Below are 17,420 nucleotides of genomic sequence, written 5' to 3' on the forward strand. Positions count from 1 at the left end.
CGTGTATGTTTTATTAGCTTAACAGAAAAAATCACTTATTTAACAAGAAACTTATTGCTTTCTATTTTCTAGTTGGTTTTAAAGTTGTTTCAACAATACCTAAGATAATTTTATGTATAAAATACTTTAAATTAAACTTTTAAACATACAATTTGTAATCAAAAAAATTGTTTTAACAATTAGTTTAATTTACTCTATTATCATAATTATTTACACACAATTCAAATAACATTTAAAAGTTTTATTCAAAATCAAAAAATAATAAATACAATAAAGTTATTAGCTTTTATTAGGTTTACAATAAACACATTAAACAATTCTAGATATATTTTTAATTCAATTTAGTCTACTATTATGATTATTTACCCAAAATTCAATAACATTTGAATATATTATTGAAATCCTTTAAAAATAATAAATTCAATAAACTTATTAGCTTCTATTAGCTTTGTAATAAACACTTTAGAGAATTCTAAATGTATTTTTAATTCTAACTATCATAATTATTAATAATTAATATTTAAATGTTTTATTGAAAACGATTAAAAATAATAAGTCCAATAAAGTTATTAGCTTCTATTAGGTTAACAATAAACACTTTAAACAATTCTAGATATATTTTTAATTCAGCTTACTCTACTATCATAATTATTCATACAAAATTTAATAACATTTAAATGTTTTATACAAAACCATTAAAAATAATAAATCCAATAAAGTTATTAGCTTCCATTAGGTTTACAATATGCACGGAAATATTTTTTTAATTAAAAGCAGTTTTTTTAAACGTTTTATTGTAGTCTCATTGTTACAATCTGTATATTACATAATGCACAATTGATATTATTTTTGTTATAGTCCAGCAAATATCTGGGTTTATGGTAGTTTGATATGCATCTGTTCGAGTGGTCATAATCCGATTTTGTACAGTGCATCAATTGTTCTCGATTTTATTCGGTGCTGGTTTTATAACAATGCGACTAGGTGTGATATGTTTTTGTGGACTGATTATTTTATGGTTAATTGTAAGTATTTGTTGGAAATTAATTTTTTTTGTAATTGTATTTTGGTCCTTGTGAAGGATTTGTCTTGGTCGTTGAATGAGCAACACAACAAGAAGTCGTGCATATGGATAATCTTCAGGAAAAGGAGGCCTTTACCACCCAGAAGACGTAAGTCTTAAAGCAAACTTAACTTGTACCTTACTCACAAAAATTGCAGCACAAAATGCCACGACCCAAAGCCCAACTGATGAAATGACAATGTCTGCGGCAGTCACCGAGCCCATGCCTGTCACACAACCTCCGGAGATACCTCCTGCAACTTCCGAAGCGCCTCCAGAAATGGAAGCACCAACTGAAGGAACGCAAGCTCCTCCGGAAGAAACCACTGAAGCCACTGAAGAAGTTCCAGAAGTAACAACGCAAGAACAAACTGAAGCTGGGACGGAAGCTCCGGAGGCAACAACTCAGGAACCGGGAACTACGGAAGAAGGAACTGAAGCTGGAACGGAAGGTGGTGGAGACGCCACAACAGAAGAAGCACCACCGCAAGAAACTGATTCACCGGAGGAATTAACTGAACCAACGGTTACTGAAGAAGTGGTTCAGGAAGAACTGTCAAGATTAAGAAGAAGGAATGGAAGAGTTTTCGGTTAATTTTGTAGTAATAAAAATGATCAAATCATTCCAAAATATAGTTTTATTAATACAAGACAAAAGTAAATTACAATATATGCTGTTATCCTGTGGGCATTAACTTCCAGCTGTTGTGGTCGTCGTAGCAGCTGTGGTTTCTATAAGTTAACAAATAAATTAATAAAATTTAATAAGTATTAAGTTGTAAATGATCTCTTACGTATTTGTATAGTTATTCCAAAACACTCTTTAATATAATCAGAAAAATTCTTCATGAGGCTGGAAGATGCTTGATCCGACTTAGCAATAGGGACTCCAAAGGTTTCAACCTCAAAAATTATACCATTCATTTTATTATTTTGCTATTACTGATTAGTTCTAACACTAAATTAAACAATTCACATCACTAACAAAATAAGACACTGCCCAGGAAGAACTCATTGAACTTACCAGGACAAATAAAAGGACCAACGTCACAACAAACACCCTCATGTTACAAGTAAAGAACTATTAATGTTCCAATTGAATTTAGGACAATAGATCCTGTTCCCGACATAATTTCCTATATATACAAAGCATTTTAAGAACCGGAAGTTATTGTCAGGACATCTAACTCGTTCCATTTCTAGGTCTATTATAGTAATTAAACAATTTAAATCTAACGCGGTCATAATTATTGTGTAATTATTCGGAGTTCGCACATCCCGAATCGCCGGTTGCACAATGTCATTATGCATAATTAAATAATTGGTGTGCGAGCCGTTGGATTAATGGGCGACCATGGAAGTTGCGTTATCGGTTTAATCATCTTGACATCTATACATTAATTTAACTAGTTTTTTTTTTTTTGATTTACGTTTTGTTTAGCAATTTGTATTCGACTGTTTTGAAAAAAAAAATGTGATTTGTATTGTACAGAAAAAAATATATTGTCATGTAGAATTTATTTTATCTGATTTAATTTTACAATTAATTATTCTCAGAGGTTAGGGGAACTTTTCTAGACTTTTTTTGAAGTAGTACCAGTACCTATAACAGTTACAAATAGAAAATTTAACTGATCCATCTGTGTCAGTCTTCGTACCAACAATTTCCTCAATTTTCAAGCCCATTGATTTTCTTTCTCTGTTAGACTCATTTAGAGTGGTACCAGTTATAAATATTGGACTCTTGTTTATTGAATTTCGTCCTGTCAGTCCCATTTGAGTCAATTTTAGCTACACCAAGCATATCCTCCATTTATAAAACATTTAATTCTCTCTCCACAGTTACCTGACTTTTTTTGGGAATAGTACTAGTTGCAGATATTATTTTTATTGGTTTGTGTTAGATTTAGCTACACTGTCTACCTTTTCCATCAAATTCCATTAATTCTTCCTCTCCACTTGTGTCATGCCATTTTATACCCTCTTTTTTGAAGTACTACCAGTTTCGTCTGTTTGATTCCTTTTAATTCCTGTTTATTCTGTACCCAGCACGAACTGTCTCCTCAATTTAGAAGAGATTTATACCTTTTCTAGCCTTTTTTGAAGTAGTACCAGTACCAATATCAGTCACAAATAGGAAATTTAAAAAAGAATAAAAGTTTTAATATTAAAATGCTTTATTCAGTACTAAACATTCTAGTTGAAACAAACTAAAAAATCATCCCCTTTGACCTTGTTGTGCACTTAATCCATTTTGTCCCCCTTGTTGTCCTCCTTGTTGCCCACCTTGTTGCCCACCTTGTTGCCCACCTTGTTGTCCACCTTGTCCGCCTTGTTGTCCTTGTCCTCCAATTGGGGGACGTGGTGGAGGGTTGTTGTTATTGTTACCCTGTTGGGCTAGACAAATTGTCTGAAAATAAACATTCAGTGATTAATTAATTTGAAACAATAACGTTTAATTACCATCAAAAGGCTGAGGATGAAGATTGAAGCAAAGGTTTTTGTGTTCACCATCTTGATTTTCTACACTTGTTTCTGGATTAATAATTTGTTTCGCCAAATTTTATTTATACTGTTAAGCAACAATAATGAGGATGTTATTAATTTAAAATTGTTTTAAATTAACTTAAATTTATTAAATAACTGTATTTCAAATTAATCTAATTTGTCAATGGTTATACAAACAAATTAAAGGAAATGATGCATGAACAACAACAAAATTTATTCACAGTGTGTTCATATAGTTAAAATAATGACAATAAATATTAAATTAATTAATAATAACTTGAATAATTTTAATTATCATGTTTTTCACCTTTAACAGTAACAAATTAAATAAATTTATATAAAAATAAAATAATTTATTTCTTCAGTTATATGTCTTCACTTTTTAATTATAAACTTGTGGTATATATATATATATATATATATATATATATATATATATATATATATATATATATATACAGATTTAATTCTTTGTTGGCATAATTATTATAAATTGTTTAAATTAATCAATTAATATATAAATATTAATATTGACCAACACTCAGTACACATTAATCGTTAATATTCCTATTTTAGTACGCATCCCTGCTTGCAATAATAAATAAAATTATAAAATTGTTGTTAACACAAATTATAAATAATTCGATTGCATTTTTTTTGTATTTATTTAACATTTTTTCATAATTCCAAACAATTTAAAAGTCATTATTTCCTTATATAAATAGATGCAGTTTGATTTTTTAAAATCAGTATGGTCAAAATGATGAACCGAAAAGTTTTATTGTCAGTTTTCTTGCTCAGCTTTTTGATGGTAAGCAACTTTAGTATTTTTTCCTAAAAATGATTAACGTAAATGGTTATTTAGGCTGTTGGTGTGGCACAACAGGACAGCAGCAGCAACAACAACCAGCCTCCACCACCAATGGGAGGACAGGGCCAAGGTGGCGGTGGTGGTGGTGGACAAGGAGGTTTTGGAGCACAGGGAGGTTTCGGTGGTCAACAAGGCGGACAACAGGGTCAAAGTGGATGACTATCTTTAACTAAAAGCTCAATTATGTCTTAGAAAGTGTAGTTGTGAATAAAGCAGTTCAACAAAATATGTGTATTTATTAATTTTGTCAGGCAGTATATTGTAAATTGTGCAATAATAACCACGGAAATAATTTTTAGGCTTATAATTATTGTTGAATAAAAGTTATACAAAATTAAACACATGAAGGTTGATGTCAAATGTGAACAACAAGATCTAAATGTATTATGAAAGGAGTCTTTATTCATATAAACATATAAAATTCGTTACCCCCTGCAGCTTGTTTATAGTGAAACAATTATATGAACCTGTCATAAACAATGTTTGTTGTAATTTTCGCCATCTCCATCGTAAGTCTAAAATAAAAATCAACGAGATACGAATTGATTATTGATTTTAAGGCATTATCCTGCGCCCAAAATGTCACCAACCTATTGGAAATGGGCAAAATGGGAGGAGTTGGAGAGATGAGTGAACTAAATCAAATGGAGGGCATGAACCAAATGGGATACGCTGGAGGCATGGGACAGATGGGCCAAAGTAGACCGAATGGTTGGACCAACCAATTTGGGACAGGACAGTTTGGAGGAATGGGACAAATGAATATGAATCCCATTGTAGGGGGACAACAAATGGAAGGCATGAATCCGATGTATGGAACGGAACAAATGGGAGGAGGCATGATGAATCCAATGATGGGAACAGAACAAATGGGACAGATGGGTTATACGGGACAAACCGGTTATCCCATGGGCTTTAGTGTCCTCATAGGTGTTATCAGCAGTCGAACAGGTGAACCCTTGATCTTTCCCATTAATAACATGGGACAAACAAATGGAATGGGAGAAGAAATTCTCATACCGCTTGGAGGGATGGGACAAATGGGTGGATCGTTTGGCGGTCAGACACAAATTAACCAATAAAATAATATACTTAAACAAAGACAAAGCTTTAATTTTAATTAATGAACCTGTACATGTTAATCAATAAAAATAAAATTTTAACAATTTATAAATAATTATTACATAACCTAAGCTTAGAATTTTGGGCAGTATATTTGTTAAAAATAAATTATTACGGAAACACCAATAATTAGAATAAGCAATGAGAGTTACATTTAGTGTAATATAAAATAAACACTGAACCATGAAACTATTTGCCCAAATATGAATAATAAATAAAACATTATTATATTATAAATCTGCCAGTATAAAAGTAAAAACGGCCTAATATTATTTAATCTTCATTTCTGCGTACTTCAGTCATCAATATAAAAAATACAGATAAAATATTTTATATTGAAAATATTTTCAATTATTACAGTATGATTAAAATTTTGGTGTTGTATGTTCTGTTCACAATGGTAAGAAATTTTTATTATTTATTTTTTATTATTTATTCAAATTATTTTTCGGACTCTTGTTTGAGTCAAAATAGTACTAATAGTACAGGTGGCGGTGGAGCACCAGGGGGAACGGGGCAAACGGAGGGAGGCATGGGTGGTATGGGACAAATGGGTGGTATGGGACAAATGGGAGGTATGGGACCAATGGGTGGTGGAATGGGACAAATGGGTGGTATGGGACAAATGGGAGGTATGGGGGGACCAATGGGAGGAATGGGGGGAATGGGCGGACCTATGGGAGGAATGGGCGGACCTATGGTTGGAATGGGAGGACCTATGGGTGAAATGGGAGGATCTATGGGTGGAATGGGAGGAATGGGGGGACCTATGGGAGGTATGGGAGGCCCTATGGTCGGAATGGGAGGCTCTATGGGCGGAATGGGTGAACTTATGGGAGGAATGGGACAAATGGGAGGAGGTATGGGACAAATGGGAGGAAGTATGGGACAAATGGAAGGAAGTATGGGACAAATGGGCGGTGGTATGGGACAAATGGGTAATGGAATGGGAGGAGGCATTGGCTCCATGGGACCAAATCAGAACTCCACTGGATAATTTAATTTGAACAATAATTTTCTATATTTAATTTAATACATGTACAATTTTTTTAATATATCAATATTTAGTCAATAATAATTTGTATTGTCTGTAAACAATATAATAAATATATTAAATTATTGAACTTCGTTTCTTTATTTAAATTTAAAGAACAACTTGAAAAATATCTTATAGAAACAGAAAACGTCCAGTGCTTGTAAATTGTTGTGAATGGAAATTTCATAAAATCAGTCAATTCTGACGGAAATTAAAACCAATATTATAAAAGCCTTTTCCTGAGTAATTATTGCATTGGCTTAGATATATGTTTAAATATAAATTTATTGAAAATTACTGTGAAATTATTTCTGACACTATTGAGTTAATATTACATAATTATATAAATATATATAACACATCATAAATTCGGGAACATCCTGTCCGTTATATTAAGTTAATATAAAAATCAAGTGATTTATCAACTTTGACAGTTTACTGATTGGTACCATTAAACTAAAATGGCAAAACTTCTAACTGTGGTTGTGATTGCTGCTGTTTTTCTGGTAAGTCCACATAAATTAAATTAGAAATATTTGTATTAAAATAAAATTTCTATTTAACAGGGAGTCACCAACGGCAAACCCTCATCAAACAGCACCGGAGGAGGCCCACCAGGAATGGGAGGTCCTCCAGGAATGGGGGGCATGGGACAGATGGGAGGCATGGGACAGATGGGTGGCATGGGACAGATGGGTGGCATGGGACAGATGAGTGGAATGGGACAGTTGGGGGCTCAAGGACAGATAAGCGGCATGGGAGGTATGGGCGGCATGGGAGGTCCGCCACCAAAACCGAGTAATTCTTCGTCTTCATCTTAAGTGATTAATTATTACAATTGTTTTATTCAAATATAGTATTATAAAACGAATTTAACCTTTGTTTTTCTATTCCTGCCCAAAGTAAGTCCAAATTTTCGTTGCTCCAGCAATAAATAAACCTCAAGGTTTTCTGGATCCGTAACACCTCAAACTAGTTCAATTGTGGAGATATGTCGTGTCAATTCTTTCGTGACTTTTACAATTAATAAAATTAATGCATGTTCTACATTCTGTAAGCAATCAATTGTTTCCTGTTTATGATTTAAGATTTATGATATAAATAGCAGATTCAATTTTAATTTTTATTGATGTGTTAGTTTATTGAAGTGTTAGTGCTCAAACTTCTTGAAAATGAAAGTTGTACATGTCGTTTTGGTTTTGTCTCTGATTGTGGTAACTATTTTTGCTAGAAATACACATTTTATTTAATATTTTATGTAAACTATTAATGAATTATTAATTTAAATAATTAAACTAAACTAAATAATTAATAATAATATTTAAAGACAATTTTATCTAATTTAAAATAATTAAAAAAAACTTTTTATGCTTAATAAACAGAACTTCTATTGTTAAATTTAATAAATAAATATTTTAGGGATTGGCTTTGTGCCAAGATCCTGCTGGAATGGCCTCAAATATGGCTGGCAAGGCGCAAGACACTGCAGGAAATGCTAAGGACACTGCTGGACAAATGCCCGATGCTGCTGCTAACGGTGCAGGACAAGCAGCAGGAATGGCAGGATCAATGGGCTAGTCAATAATTTCGGACAATGTAATTACAACTGTATAATAAAGTGTTGATGTAGCAAATTTTGGTATTTTTTCACATTTATTTAGTATTTAATTTGTAGCACATATATAATCCAATGCTCCCAGATTATAAATTGTCTTGAATGGAATTTTTTTTAACGGAAATTGAAACCAATATTATAATGATATTAAATTAAATTTGGATAAAATTATTTCACACTATTTTATGTATTAATAGATAATTGCGTAAGTATATAACACATAATAAATTTTGGAACATCCTGTTCGTTATATTAAAATCGTATAAAATACAGACATTTTGTCAAAGTTCGACAGTTTTTAGATTTGCTGAAAACCATCAAAATTATAATGGCAAAAATCCAAACTCTGCTTTTAATAATCGCTGTTTTTGTGGTAAGTACCTTAAGTACTATTAGCGGAGACTATGACAAAAATTTGTATTTAATAGATCGTCACCAATAGTACCTCCTCAGGTGGTTCTGAGCAACCAGGGGGATCACAGGGGACTCAAATAGATGGCTCCTTCAAGATAGGTGGCGTTGGACAAATAGAGTGTCAAGGACAGCTTGGATCAGGAGGATCGGGATCATCAGGAGGATCAGGATCATCTGGATCATCAGGAGGATCAGGATCATCTGGATCATCAGGAGGATCAGGATCGTCAGGATCATCTGGATCATCGGGGGGTAGTTAAGGTATGGGATCCCAACACAAGGATCACAGACATGATTGTAACAATTTGTTTCATTCAAATATAATATTATAAAGAATATTTTATGATTTTTTTGGCAATAAATTCCACAACACCATATCCACACACATCACCTTAATATACATAGATAATATTAATCCTAATCTAAATAACCTTCTTATCAAGTACGTAACTAGCAATTCTAATGAGCATATATAGGTAACAATAGCGGAACGTTATTTTTTATTTGTATAATGTTCACGTCGTCATTAACATGCGGTGTAATGAGCAATATAATATATGATCCGACTAAAGTACACAAGTTGCGTGTGTGTTTGCTCCATTTTACTTTTATTTAGTTCAATTGTGCAGGTAAGTAACAATTTATACACTTTAATATTTTACAAATTTAATTATTCACAACCATTCAGTCAGTAAGTGGCTGGGTCATGGTTATAACCTTAAATATTGCGGTCAATTTACAATAATCAATATACCTTTGACATTCCAATAATAAAAATCAATTTTTTTGACACAGAATGAGGCTCAACATATAATTCCTTATCAAGCTGCTCTTCTAGTATTTTATGAGCAAAAGTTACAACTTTGTGGAGGCTCATTAATATCACCAAAGTTTATACTGACAGCTGCCCATTGCACCCACAGGTAATTTATCCAGTTAATTCTGATTAGAGTTGTAATGAGTCAATTTTAGAGCCTCCAGAATTCAAGTGGTGTTGGGGGCTTACAGATATAAGCAACTAGAGGAGACGCAGGTGGTGATAACTTCTCGTAAATGGTTTGAGCACCCATTGTGGAACATTGATGAAGACTCGAATGATTTGTCCTTGATACTTTTGCCATACAAGATCCAACTGAACCAAAATATAAAGACAATAGGCTTGTCAAAGTCCTCCAACAAGTTGTTGGAAAGAGAAACTGTCTATAGTGGTTGGAGCCAAAACAGCAAAAGTACATTATTATTAACTTAATCAAAACACCATGAACATGATTTTGTTTTTAGCTTTTGGAGAAGATTTGATCACAGTCAATGTAACAATAGTTCCTAACTCAATTTGTAAAAAAATCTACAAAAAACCAATCGAACAACAAATATGCACCATAGGAGACAATAATCATGGATGCTACGGATTTTCTGGAAGCCCTTTGGTGGTTGACGGTTACCAAGTGGGTGTCCTATCTTATGGTTCAGAGAGATGTGATGTAAACTTTCCCCTAGTACATGTAGACATCACCTATTATCACCAATGGATCAACTCATTAATTAAAATGTGATTTATTTATTTATTATAATATAAAACAGTGTATAAATATAAGAAGTAGTAAACATTATTAATTATTTGGATGGTGACTTTTTCATTTCTGTAATCGACTCTTCTGTATCTGAAACAACACGATAAACCATTTGTAAAATGATCAATTTAAATTTACCAATTGAAGAGTCACCTGATGAAGACGTGTGGAAGTCGTAGCCAAAAATGCAGTCCTGCTTCAGCGTGTTGTCGAGGCTTTCTGAGCGACTTCTGAAATCAAAACTTTAAAACCAGAACATGAAATTTCACACAGTTGCTTTCAACCTGCTGCTTTTGGAGTGACTCGATGTTTCTGGCGTGGGATCATCATCATCGTTTAGTGAAACCACACTCATTTCCTGCTTGCTCACGTCCTGATGACTTTCCGAGCTGTAGCTGGTTGTTTCCTCGCTTCTGTTCTTCCTCAGATCCACGCTTAAGTAAATCAATCAATTAGACTTCTGAGTTTCACCTAGGTGGACACCTACCTAACCATTTGTGATGTAGCATCTGTGGAGTAATCGGACGTATCCTTTTTGTCTTTCTTCAAACAAGAGCTGAGAGATGAAGACGACCTGCTGGTTTTGGAAACATCCTCCGACGCGTCCGTGGAATAGGTGACGTTCTTCGACGACAAAGTCGTAGATTTTTCCTTACCTTCGCCAAAACTCACGCCACTGACCCGCTTCGAGGCCTTCGTCGCAACCATCTTGGCCCTTAAACCCACCGTAAACGATAAAAATCACCACAAAACAAAGTAATTACGTGTTCTTTAAAGTCTTCAAGTACATGTCATGCGAAATGGTGGAGTAGGCCGCCGTTAAAGTTTCTCTTCCGGTCTTCTCCTCCTCCGTGGTGTAGGAACTGGAATCGGAAGACGAAGAGTCGTAGTGCTTCTTCTCGCATCTGTACGACGTCTCTGAAATCTCAGCTATTGAAGGCAACAGCTTCATTGTTTGCACTGTTTCGATGGTGGCCACTTGGGTGTCGTAACCGGGAGTCACATCTTTGGACGTTGATTTGGTTGAAGTTTTACTTTCAGTCTTGCTGGAGTTCTTTGTGCACGTGCACTTGGTGTAAGTTTGACTGAAATGAACCAATACTGAACTGATTAATTAATTAAACAATGAAGTTATACCTGTCACTGCCGGACGTGGTGCCGGGAGGTGGAGACGACGAAGAAGTCTTCTTCAGGCTGGTCTTACTGCAAGTACAATGTGCTGAGCAAGACTTCTTAGCTCTGATCCTATAACAGATGAACATGATTCCCAGCAGGAACCATACGAATATTGCTATCAGTACTGCCAGAAGTATTAGATTGGAACTCTTCATAACTCCACTCTGCAACAAGAACAATTAGATAATTGTCGTAATAGAGTGCCAAAGGTACAGGAGACTGAGTTGAGACTTCGTTCAGTCCTTCCTCGTTGAATTTCACTTCTGTAGTTGTTTTGATTTCTATCTTTTGGGCTCCTGCAAACCAACCATCAAAAAATACTTCAGTGACATTGTTTTCCTACCGAATTCCTTCAGCGTTTCTCCGACTTTATAAATTCCTCCAAAGGCAGCATAAACCCTTTCGTCATCCAACTTGGGCATAATGTCCCGGTCAATCCAAGACAAAAACTCATTATAAAACTTTTGCCTACTGTAAATATCAACTTTTTTCTCAGCCATGCACTGATAAACAGCTGTGAAGTACTTCAACACCACGTTCGACGACTTTTTAGACTCTAAAACCCATTGTTCAGTTGACGAAGTGCTTTTTCACCCAACAATTACCAATAGGTCTCAGCGAATAATATTTGAAAGGCACAGCTATGGAATTCGGATGGCACCTCGAGTCAAAGAAAGGCATGGGAAAGATGAAATTCGGTTCGGCCTCTTCGGCTTTTCGTTTCGGCCTAACGTTCAAGTCTGTACCTCTGTTGACTTGGGTCGTCGAGATGGTGGTGTTGTTTTTGGGTTTCTCGAAGAACATCAGAGCATTGCACGAGTCTTTGGTCGACACTGCTTCCATGTTGATTGGAGCAATTTTGTAATCTAGCAAACGAACGTTTTACATTAAAAGGGGACAGAGAATGGGCAATGGTACCGCCCGATCCGTACTCAATTGATTTCGCCCAACCAACACCGTTGGTACGCAAGAACCATTTCAACTCGTTGAAGAGTTGAAGCAGTTTTTCCAGGCTTGAGAAGTCTATTAAGCCTGCGTAGTAGGCACGTTTGGCTCTTGGCAAAACTATTGATTTTAAATATCCTCCTGCAATGATTTAATTAGTAAACACTGTAAAGATGGTGGTGTTGTTAAACCAAGGACGTCAGTGAAAGCTAGTAAAATTATATGCTTCTTTCTTCCATTAGCTCGTTCTCTTATGACTCGGGCAATCTCTTTGAAGTAGCCCATTAGATTGTTAATGAAGTCGTTGTTTTCTATTACGATCCTGTCCACAGCTGGCATCAAATCCTCCAGCATCATTCTAGTGGTTAACACAGCAATACTTTCGATAGTCCAACAGGATCTGTGCATGTCCATTTGTGTAAATAAGACAGTGCCCACATTTATACTGCTAGTTTGCACTTTTGGGGGCACTAATAATACTAGTATTGAAGCTAAAATGATCAGCTTCATTATATAAAAATTAATGACATATGTCAGCTAGTTTTATTGATGATAGTTTTGTTTACAATTAATCTTTGTTCAAAACTAAGAAATTAAAAAACTAACAAGTCATATTTTTATTGAAAATAATTTAAATTTAATACAATATGTTCAACAATGGACAAAAATAATCTCCTTCATAAGGTGGATGTCAAATACACCTTCAGTTCCTCATTGTCGTATTCACTTTCCTTTTGGAAGACATTATACTGGATCACAATTTTTGGGTTCCTTTCATTTTCGTACTCATCTAAAATCACATTCCTTTAAAGCCAGTTTTATGGTTCAAATAACACTTACTCAATTTGTCGGAGAGTCCTTGCCTAAGAATTTCAGTTCTTAGTTCAATCCTGGATTCTAAATCTTTGATCCCCTTCAACAAAGCATTGATGAGTTGGAGACAAAGACTCTAAAACAAACAGAAATGTTAACTGATCAAATCGACAAAAAGTTTAACAAACTTGTAAATCTACATTGTCCAATTTCAAGGCATTGATTATTGGCACGAATCTATTGAATTTCAGTTCGTGGGCTACATTGGTTATTTCATGTAAAACTTTTTCGTGGTTCACGAGACAAGCCGGGGCTAAAATCTTTTTAAATCATTCCACAACCCTGACTTATTACAACATAATCATTTACTTGTAGTGCTCGTATCATAAGTTCCGGAGTACCCTTAGCCAAACACCTGACGACCAAGTTCAAACCTTTGTTGTTTAAGTCTTTTTTAGCAGAATTTTTGTTGAATTCCAGAACTGTTTCTAAACCCCACTGGCTGTTCATTATCTCTTTTAAGCATTTAAGACTTTCTTGTTGTAGCTTCGTATCATTTCTAAAAATTAGGAGCTTGTATTGATTTTTTTCTATTGGCATAACAAAAATACTGACGCTTTGTTGGCTTGCTCGATGACACTGTAGATCAAGTCAATGCCTTCCACTCCAAAACTCTCTACCCAACTACTGGAGTTGTCAGAGATTTCTTTGTAGAAAACTTCAACACAATTCTGTAATTTATTGAGATCCTTTACCTTTAAGCATCGCCTAAGCTGCTTTTTAATGTTTTCCATTCTATCAGCCAACACCTCCAAAAGCAATTCCTTACTATTTTGAATTAGAATATTGGATTTTAGTTTAGTTTACCACTTCTTCCAGTGTGAGATGTTGCGTTGCTTCATCCGTTTTTTTTATTATTCCTAGCCATGCCATAATCGATTCACATATCTAGTTTTAACAATTTTTTTAAACCATAATATACGTTTAATTAAATCTAACACTCACCGCCATGATTTATTATGCTTTATGCACTAAAAAAATCCTTTAACTAACTGATAAAAATATATTTTGCTTAATCGGCACAATAAAAATCAAATTATCAAATATAAATATGTAAATATTTTATTTTTATATATTTATATAGAAAAATGATAAACGTATATATTCACCCCCTTGTTATCTATTTTATATACAAAAAAATTCTGTTATCTAACTGATAAAAATTTATTATCTGTTTATTCATGATAAATATGAAATTATCAAATATATATATATATTATTTTATTTTCATATATTTACGTTATAAGGTTCTAATTATTCTTAAATATTGTATTTGTATGATGACTATCGATCAAGAATTTTGAAAGAAGAATATTTCTTCGCAGACGTGTTTCTTCAAAAACGTTCAGACTGAAACTGGTGATTTTTCAGCAGTAGTTTCAGTTTAATATTACAGTTTTCTGTAATAGTACACCTATACATTTTGTTTGCCCACGGTAGATGGCTTTAGTAGTAATTGTTTATAAAATTACAAGTAACCTAAAATATGTAAAAAGAATTAAAATTATTTAAGTAGGTTTTCACCAACCATATTTATTGGATATTATTGTAAACTTAATAATTTTAGGTCTGTTTTATTAAACCGGCGTTTGTAAAATTTTCAATGTTGACAAAGCCGACTATCAACAAAATCCTAAGGGAGGCCCAATCGGGCAACTTGGAAGTAATCAAAGAAAACTTGTCCACCACCCAATTACATTGGTCAACACTAAAATACGACAAAACTGGCGACTCAATACTGCACTGTGCAGCTCGACTGGGATACCTCCACATACTTGAATACCTATTAACAAATTTCACCCCCAATTCGGTGGACTGCCGTAACAACGACAACAAAACAGCCCTGCACGAGGCCGCACAGTTCGGACAACACGAGTGCGTGAGGCTGTTGCTCAAACATGGTGCTGAGGTGAATGCCCTGAAGAAAGCCGACTGGACTCCCCTGATGTTGGCCTGCACCAAAGTTGAACCGGACACTTGGATGAACAACTACAACTGTGTTCAGATTTTATTGGAAAGTGGTGCTTTGATCAACTACCAGAACAAGGATGGCTGGAGCACCGTACACCTGATAGCAAGGGAAGGCAGCATCGAGATTTTACAATTGTTACTAGCAAATGGTTTGAATGTTAGCTTAAAAACCAAAAACGGACGGACTGCTTTACATGTAGCCTGTCTGCATGGGAATTTGGGGGTGGTTAAGGCTTTGTTCGATCTCAAAGTAAGTATTGAAGAAAAGGATAATTGTGGCAACACACCTTTGCATGAGGCTGTTTTGGCAAAGAACATAGAGGTTTGTAAGTTTTTAATTCAACATAATGCTGACATAAACTGTAGAAATAACACGGATTTTTCAATTTTACACTTGGCTTGTAGCCAAGATGATGTTTCTATGATCAAATTTATTTTGAATGAACTGAATTTTAATGTAAATATTGTAAACAATAAGGGACTAAGCCCCTTGCATTGTGCTTCCAGGAAGAAGCTCTTAAATGTGTGTGATTATTTAAAATCTGTTGGAGCAGACACAACAATAAGGGACAGTTTTAGTAGATTGGCGGAAGATTATTTGTGATACTGGATAATTAAGTGGCAGTTTTAATGTTTAAAATTGTCGTCGTGAGTGAAGACAGTTGGATATTATAAATTGCAACTATTAGGATCATACAACTGAAGAGCTAGAGGGCTATCACAATTTCCAGCACTATCACCAACTCTGGTCACATTGTGGATGTTCAAAAATCTCTTTCATTTACTTAAAATGAACTACCATGTATAATTTTCTTAATAAAAGCTTAACACAACAATTAGTGGACTTATTTTTATTAATAATTTTCAATTCAACTTCTTTTTTGGTGATAATTATCCAGATCATTACAAAAGTAAAAAGCTTCTTCCCCTTCCCGACTAGTTTGAGCTTTGTTTTAATATTATCTGTTGTTTTATCTTCGTAAATACTTAAGATAATTGTGCAGTTTTAAATAGATTCGAAGAGAGGATTTTATTAATTTAATATTCTAGATATGACGTATATTTTATGTACTATTTAATTTTGTTCCTTTCGTTCATGGCTCGAGGTCGGTATTCTCGTAGATCCAATTCTTGAAGCTGCTAACTCTGGTGAACACAGTGGGATATTGGGTGATGCACCTAGCGGCACCGTACGAAACTATACCGATTACTTCACCATCGGAAACCAGGGCACCGCCCGAGTCGCCGGCGCAAGCACCGACTGGTCCCATTCCCGACGTGCAAATATTTCTTTCGTTCACCATCGAGAATAAGTAGGCACACTTGTCCCTGTCGGAGACTTCCAGCTCGACTTCCATCAGCACGTCGCTCTCGTGGTAGGTTTCGGGTCTGGTCGGGTCTATGACGCCCCACCCGGCCAGTATGCCCTTCCTTCCGACTACGTCGTCGTCTTCCATTGTGGGGAGCTTGATCGGTTGGATGTGGTCCGTGAATTCAACCGGTTGGGGCAGACGCACCAACGAAATATCGTTGACCAAGACATTTAGCTGGAAGTTGGGGTGTAAAATGTATTCCTCGGACACCATTATGACTTGTCCCTCAGTCTCTGGTTGGGATATATTGTGGGCCCCCAAGGTGATCACCAATTGCTTAGCACTACAAAGTAGTACCTCAATTGTTTGTTATTATTTGGATTTATTAGGTACTCACCCGCTGGTACAATGTCCTGCAGTCAGTACGTAGTTGGGGGAGATCAGCATGCCAGTACAGAAAACGCCAGACACTACGGTGACGGCGTAGGGCCTTGAATGGGGTACTGCTTCATGACCTCCAATCACCCGCAATGATTTGCCCTCCTAAATTATATCATACCCACTATGTATTTAAAAGTAATGAATGGCACTCAAGGTCTTACCAGAAAAGATGGAGTCACCAAAAAGATGACAATTAAAAGAATGTTCATTGTACTGTTTACTATACATCATGTTTAGGTTGCTGCAGTTTTATAGTACCTTTAATCTTTTTATCTAAATAGACACTTAAGATAATTGAGTAGCTTTAATTAAATTTGATGGGAATATTGATTTGGCTGTACAGAATTTAAGGAAGAGTCCCAATATAAAGCGACTTCTAAGGTCTGCCAAAGCCAAATAAGGCCCAAAACAATTTTTAAAATTAAATCTTTCCAAAAATTACAGAAAAAACAATAAATATCTTCAAAAATAATTATCTGAGCCTTTACAATAACATATAGG

The 17,420-nt window shown here is 34.8% G+C and overlaps 11 protein-coding genes and 2 long non-coding RNA genes across 14 annotated transcripts; 8 read left to right on the forward strand and 5 right to left on the reverse strand.

The window, feature by feature from the left end:
* Window positions 1-923: 923 nt before the first annotated feature.
* On the forward strand, window positions 924-1,688 carry LOC126265903 (uncharacterized). The gene is made up of 3 exons (XM_049968759.1): window positions 924-1,025; window positions 1,082-1,172; window positions 1,222-1,688. Exons 1-3 carry the CDS (start codon window positions 975-977, stop codon window positions 1,656-1,658), a joined length of 579 nt encoding a protein of 192 aa, XP_049824716.1. The 5' UTR covers window positions 924-974; the 3' UTR covers window positions 1,659-1,688.
* Window positions 1,684-2,221, reverse strand: LOC126265904 (uncharacterized). The gene is made up of 3 exons (XR_007548391.1): window positions 2,088-2,221; window positions 1,858-1,966; window positions 1,684-1,795 (listed from the first exon to the last, which is right to left on the reverse strand). It is a non-coding gene; the product is annotated as an uncharacterized LOC126265904 (long non-coding RNA).
* Window positions 2,222-3,228: 1,007 nt separating this feature from the next.
* LOC126265847 (tenecin-3-like) lies at window positions 3,229-3,613 on the reverse strand. The gene is made up of 2 exons (XM_049968707.1): window positions 3,527-3,613; window positions 3,229-3,473 (listed from the first exon to the last, which is right to left on the reverse strand). The coding sequence occupies exons 1-2, from the start codon at window positions 3,575-3,577 to the stop codon at window positions 3,282-3,284; spliced, it is 243 nt and encodes an 80-aa protein (XP_049824664.1). The 5' UTR covers window positions 3,578-3,613; the 3' UTR covers window positions 3,229-3,281.
* Window positions 3,614-4,252: 639 nt separating this feature from the next.
* LOC126265851 (uncharacterized) lies at window positions 4,253-4,739 on the forward strand. The gene is made up of 2 exons (XM_049968736.1): window positions 4,253-4,382; window positions 4,437-4,739. Exons 1-2 carry the CDS (start codon window positions 4,323-4,325, stop codon window positions 4,599-4,601), a joined length of 225 nt encoding a protein of 74 aa, XP_049824693.1. The 5' UTR covers window positions 4,253-4,322; the 3' UTR covers window positions 4,602-4,739.
* A 1,357-nt stretch (window positions 4,740-6,096) lies between these two features.
* On the forward strand, window positions 6,097-6,561 carry LOC126266002 (uncharacterized). The gene has a single exon (XM_049969130.1). It carries the CDS (start codon window positions 6,097-6,099, stop codon window positions 6,559-6,561), a length of 465 nt encoding a protein of 154 aa, XP_049825087.1.
* Window positions 6,562-7,055: 494 nt separating this feature from the next.
* Window positions 7,056-7,465, forward strand: LOC126265905 (uncharacterized). Its single transcript, XM_049968763.1, has 2 exons — window positions 7,056-7,106; window positions 7,167-7,465. The coding sequence occupies exons 1-2, from the start codon at window positions 7,062-7,064 to the stop codon at window positions 7,419-7,421; spliced, it is 300 nt and encodes a 99-aa protein (XP_049824720.1). The 5' UTR covers window positions 7,056-7,061; the 3' UTR covers window positions 7,422-7,465.
* Window positions 7,466-7,736: 271 nt separating this feature from the next.
* Window positions 7,737-8,234, forward strand: LOC109602635 (uncharacterized). The gene is made up of 2 exons (XR_002191756.2): window positions 7,737-7,814; window positions 8,020-8,234. It is a non-coding gene; the product is annotated as an uncharacterized LOC109602635 (long non-coding RNA).
* A 276-nt stretch (window positions 8,235-8,510) lies between these two features.
* Window positions 8,511-8,911, forward strand: LOC109602636 (sericin-1). The gene is made up of 2 exons (XM_020019058.1): window positions 8,511-8,588; window positions 8,644-8,911. The coding sequence occupies exons 1-2, from the start codon at window positions 8,544-8,546 to the stop codon at window positions 8,887-8,889; spliced, it is 291 nt and encodes a 96-aa protein (XP_019874617.1). The 5' UTR covers window positions 8,511-8,543; the 3' UTR covers window positions 8,890-8,911.
* Window positions 8,912-9,151: 240 nt separating this feature from the next.
* On the forward strand, window positions 9,152-10,252 carry LOC109602634 (chymotrypsin BI). Its single transcript, XM_020019057.2, has 4 exons — window positions 9,152-9,258; window positions 9,425-9,552; window positions 9,602-9,858; window positions 9,911-10,252. Exons 1-4 carry the CDS (start codon window positions 9,187-9,189, stop codon window positions 10,180-10,182), a joined length of 729 nt encoding a protein of 242 aa, XP_019874616.2. The 5' UTR covers window positions 9,152-9,186; the 3' UTR covers window positions 10,183-10,252.
* On the reverse strand, window positions 10,168-12,831 carry LOC109602617 (uncharacterized). The gene is made up of 11 exons (XM_020019040.2): window positions 12,513-12,831; window positions 12,295-12,462; window positions 11,982-12,242; window positions 11,720-11,932; window positions 11,590-11,672; window positions 11,338-11,540; window positions 10,965-11,285; window positions 10,688-10,915; window positions 10,485-10,634; window positions 10,339-10,430; window positions 10,168-10,290 (listed from the first exon to the last, which is right to left on the reverse strand). Exons 1-11 carry the CDS (start codon window positions 12,829-12,831, stop codon window positions 10,244-10,246), a joined length of 2,085 nt encoding a protein of 694 aa, XP_019874599.2. The 3' UTR covers window positions 10,168-10,243.
* Window positions 12,832-12,998: 167 nt separating this feature from the next.
* LOC126266003 (protein diaphanous homolog 3-like) lies at window positions 12,999-14,269 on the reverse strand. Its single transcript, XM_049969131.1, has 7 exons — window positions 14,140-14,269; window positions 14,002-14,082; window positions 13,750-13,943; window positions 13,504-13,693; window positions 13,323-13,454; window positions 13,162-13,270; window positions 12,999-13,111 (listed from the first exon to the last, which is right to left on the reverse strand). The coding sequence occupies exons 1-7, from the start codon at window positions 14,143-14,145 to the stop codon at window positions 12,999-13,001; spliced, it is 825 nt and encodes a 274-aa protein (XP_049825088.1). The 5' UTR covers window positions 14,146-14,269.
* Window positions 14,270-14,649: 380 nt separating this feature from the next.
* On the forward strand, window positions 14,650-16,093 carry LOC109602630 (ankyrin repeat domain-containing protein 16-like). Of its 2 annotated transcripts, none has more exons than XM_049968945.1 (2): window positions 14,650-14,706; window positions 14,762-16,093. In XM_049968945.1, the coding sequence occupies exon 2, from the start codon at window positions 14,798-14,800 to the stop codon at window positions 15,767-15,769; it is 972 nt and encodes a 323-aa protein (XP_049824902.1). In that variant the 5' UTR covers window positions 14,650-14,706; window positions 14,762-14,797; the 3' UTR covers window positions 15,770-16,093. The 2 variants fall into 2 exon arrangements, with proteins under 2 accessions (XP_049824902.1, XP_049824903.1); XM_049968946.1 differs by lacking the exon at window positions 14,650-14,706 and having other exon boundaries at window positions 14,716-15,415; window positions 15,673-16,093.
* An 86-nt stretch (window positions 16,094-16,179) lies between these two features.
* LOC109602633 (brachyurin-like) lies at window positions 16,180-17,388 on the reverse strand. Its single transcript, XM_020019056.2, has 3 exons — window positions 17,081-17,388; window positions 16,876-17,021; window positions 16,180-16,821 (listed from the first exon to the last, which is right to left on the reverse strand). The coding sequence occupies exons 1-3, from the start codon at window positions 17,126-17,128 to the stop codon at window positions 16,260-16,262; spliced, it is 756 nt and encodes a 251-aa protein (XP_019874615.2). The 5' UTR covers window positions 17,129-17,388; the 3' UTR covers window positions 16,180-16,259.
* Window positions 17,389-17,420: the final 32 nt, after the last annotated feature.

Source organism: Aethina tumida, chromosome 6, assembly GCF_024364675.1.
Source record: "Aethina tumida isolate Nest 87 chromosome 6, icAetTumi1.1, whole genome shotgun sequence".
NCBI lineage: Eukaryota > Metazoa > Arthropoda > Insecta > Coleoptera > Nitidulidae > Aethina > Aethina tumida.

What these genes read in the sequence shown, in the direction of transcription:
- LOC109602633 (XM_020019056.2), bottom strand. Translation starts at nt 17,128, where the DNA reads ATGAACATTCTTTTAATTGTCATCTTTTTGGTGACTCCATCTTTTCTG. An exon ending in TGGTGACTCCATCTTTTCTG is followed by an intron (nt 17,022 to 17,080) that starts GTAAGACCTTGA and finishes GATATAATTTAG; the next exon opens with GAGGGCAAATCATTGCGGGT. An exon ending in GCAGGACATTGTACCAGCGG is followed by an intron (nt 16,822 to 16,875) that starts GTGAGTACCTAA and finishes ACTACTTTGTAG; the next exon opens with TGCTAAGCAATTGGTGATCA.
- LOC109602636 (XM_020019058.1), top strand. Translation starts at nt 8,544, where the DNA reads ATGGCAAAAATCCAAACTCTGCTTTTAATAATCGCTGTTTTTGTG. An exon ending in TAATAATCGCTGTTTTTGTG is followed by an intron (nt 8,589 to 8,643) that starts GTAAGTACCTTA and finishes TGTATTTAATAG; the next exon opens with ATCGTCACCAATAGTACCTC.
- LOC126265851 (XM_049968736.1), top strand. Translation starts at nt 4,323, where the DNA reads ATGGTCAAAATGATGAACCGAAAAGTTTTATTGTCAGTTTTCTTGCTC. An exon ending in TCTTGCTCAGCTTTTTGATG is followed by an intron (nt 4,383 to 4,436) that starts GTAAGCAACTTT and finishes ATGGTTATTTAG; the next exon opens with GCTGTTGGTGTGGCACAACA.
- LOC109602630 (XM_049968945.1), top strand. Translation starts at nt 14,798, where the DNA reads ATGTTGACAAAGCCGACTATCAACAAAATCCTAAGGGAGGCCCAATCG.
- LOC126265905 (XM_049968763.1), top strand. Translation starts at nt 7,062, where the DNA reads ATGGCAAAACTTCTAACTGTGGTTGTGATTGCTGCTGTTTTTCTG. An exon ending in TGATTGCTGCTGTTTTTCTG is followed by an intron (nt 7,107 to 7,166) that starts GTAAGTCCACAT and finishes TCTATTTAACAG; the next exon opens with GGAGTCACCAACGGCAAACC.
- LOC126265847 (XM_049968707.1), bottom strand. Translation starts at nt 3,577, where the DNA reads ATGGTGAACACAAAAACCTTTGCTTCAATCTTCATCCTCAGCCTTTTG. An exon ending in TCATCCTCAGCCTTTTGATG is followed by an intron (nt 3,474 to 3,526) that starts GTAATTAAACGT and finishes GTTTATTTTCAG; the next exon opens with ACAATTTGTCTAGCCCAACA.
- LOC126265903 (XM_049968759.1), top strand. Translation starts at nt 975, where the DNA reads ATGCGACTAGGTGTGATATGTTTTTGTGGACTGATTATTTTATGGTTA. An exon ending in TGATTATTTTATGGTTAATT is followed by an intron (nt 1,026 to 1,081) that starts GTAAGTATTTGT and finishes GTCCTTGTGAAG; the next exon opens with GATTTGTCTTGGTCGTTGAA. An exon ending in GCCTTTACCACCCAGAAGAC is followed by an intron (nt 1,173 to 1,221) that starts GTAAGTCTTAAA and finishes CAAAAATTGCAG; the next exon opens with CACAAAATGCCACGACCCAA.
- LOC109602617 (XM_020019040.2), bottom strand. Translation starts at nt 12,831, where the DNA reads ATGAAGCTGATCATTTTAGCTTCAATACTAGTATTATTAGTGCCCCCA. An exon ending in AATTGAGTACGGATCGGGCG is followed by an intron (nt 12,243 to 12,294) that starts GTACCATTGCCC and finishes TTCGTTTGCTAG; the next exon opens with ATTACAAAATTGCTCCAATC. An exon ending in AAGTCTCAACTCAGTCTCCT is followed by an intron (nt 11,541 to 11,589) that starts GTACCTTTGGCA and finishes TTCTTGTTGCAG; the next exon opens with AGTGGAGTTATGAAGAGTTC.
- LOC126266003 (XM_049969131.1), bottom strand. An exon ending in TTATGATACGAGCACTACAA is followed by an intron (nt 13,455 to 13,503) that starts GTAAATGATTAT and finishes TGATTTAAAAAG; the next exon opens with ATTTTAGCCCCGGCTTGTCT. An exon ending in TGGACAATGTAGATTTACAA is followed by an intron (nt 13,271 to 13,322) that starts GTTTGTTAAACT and finishes TGTTTGTTTTAG; the next exon opens with AGTCTTTGTCTCCAACTCAT.
- LOC126266002 (XM_049969130.1), top strand. Translation starts at nt 6,097, where the DNA reads ATGGGTGGTATGGGACAAATGGGTGGTATGGGACAAATGGGAGGTATG.
- LOC109602634 (XM_020019057.2), top strand. Translation starts at nt 9,187, where the DNA reads ATGATCCGACTAAAGTACACAAGTTGCGTGTGTGTTTGCTCCATTTTA. An exon ending in TATTTAGTTCAATTGTGCAG is followed by an intron (nt 9,259 to 9,424) that starts GTAAGTAACAAT and finishes TTTTTGACACAG; the next exon opens with AATGAGGCTCAACATATAAT. An exon ending in TTGGAGCCAAAACAGCAAAA is followed by an intron (nt 9,859 to 9,910) that starts GTACATTATTAT and finishes TTTTGTTTTTAG; the next exon opens with CTTTTGGAGAAGATTTGATC.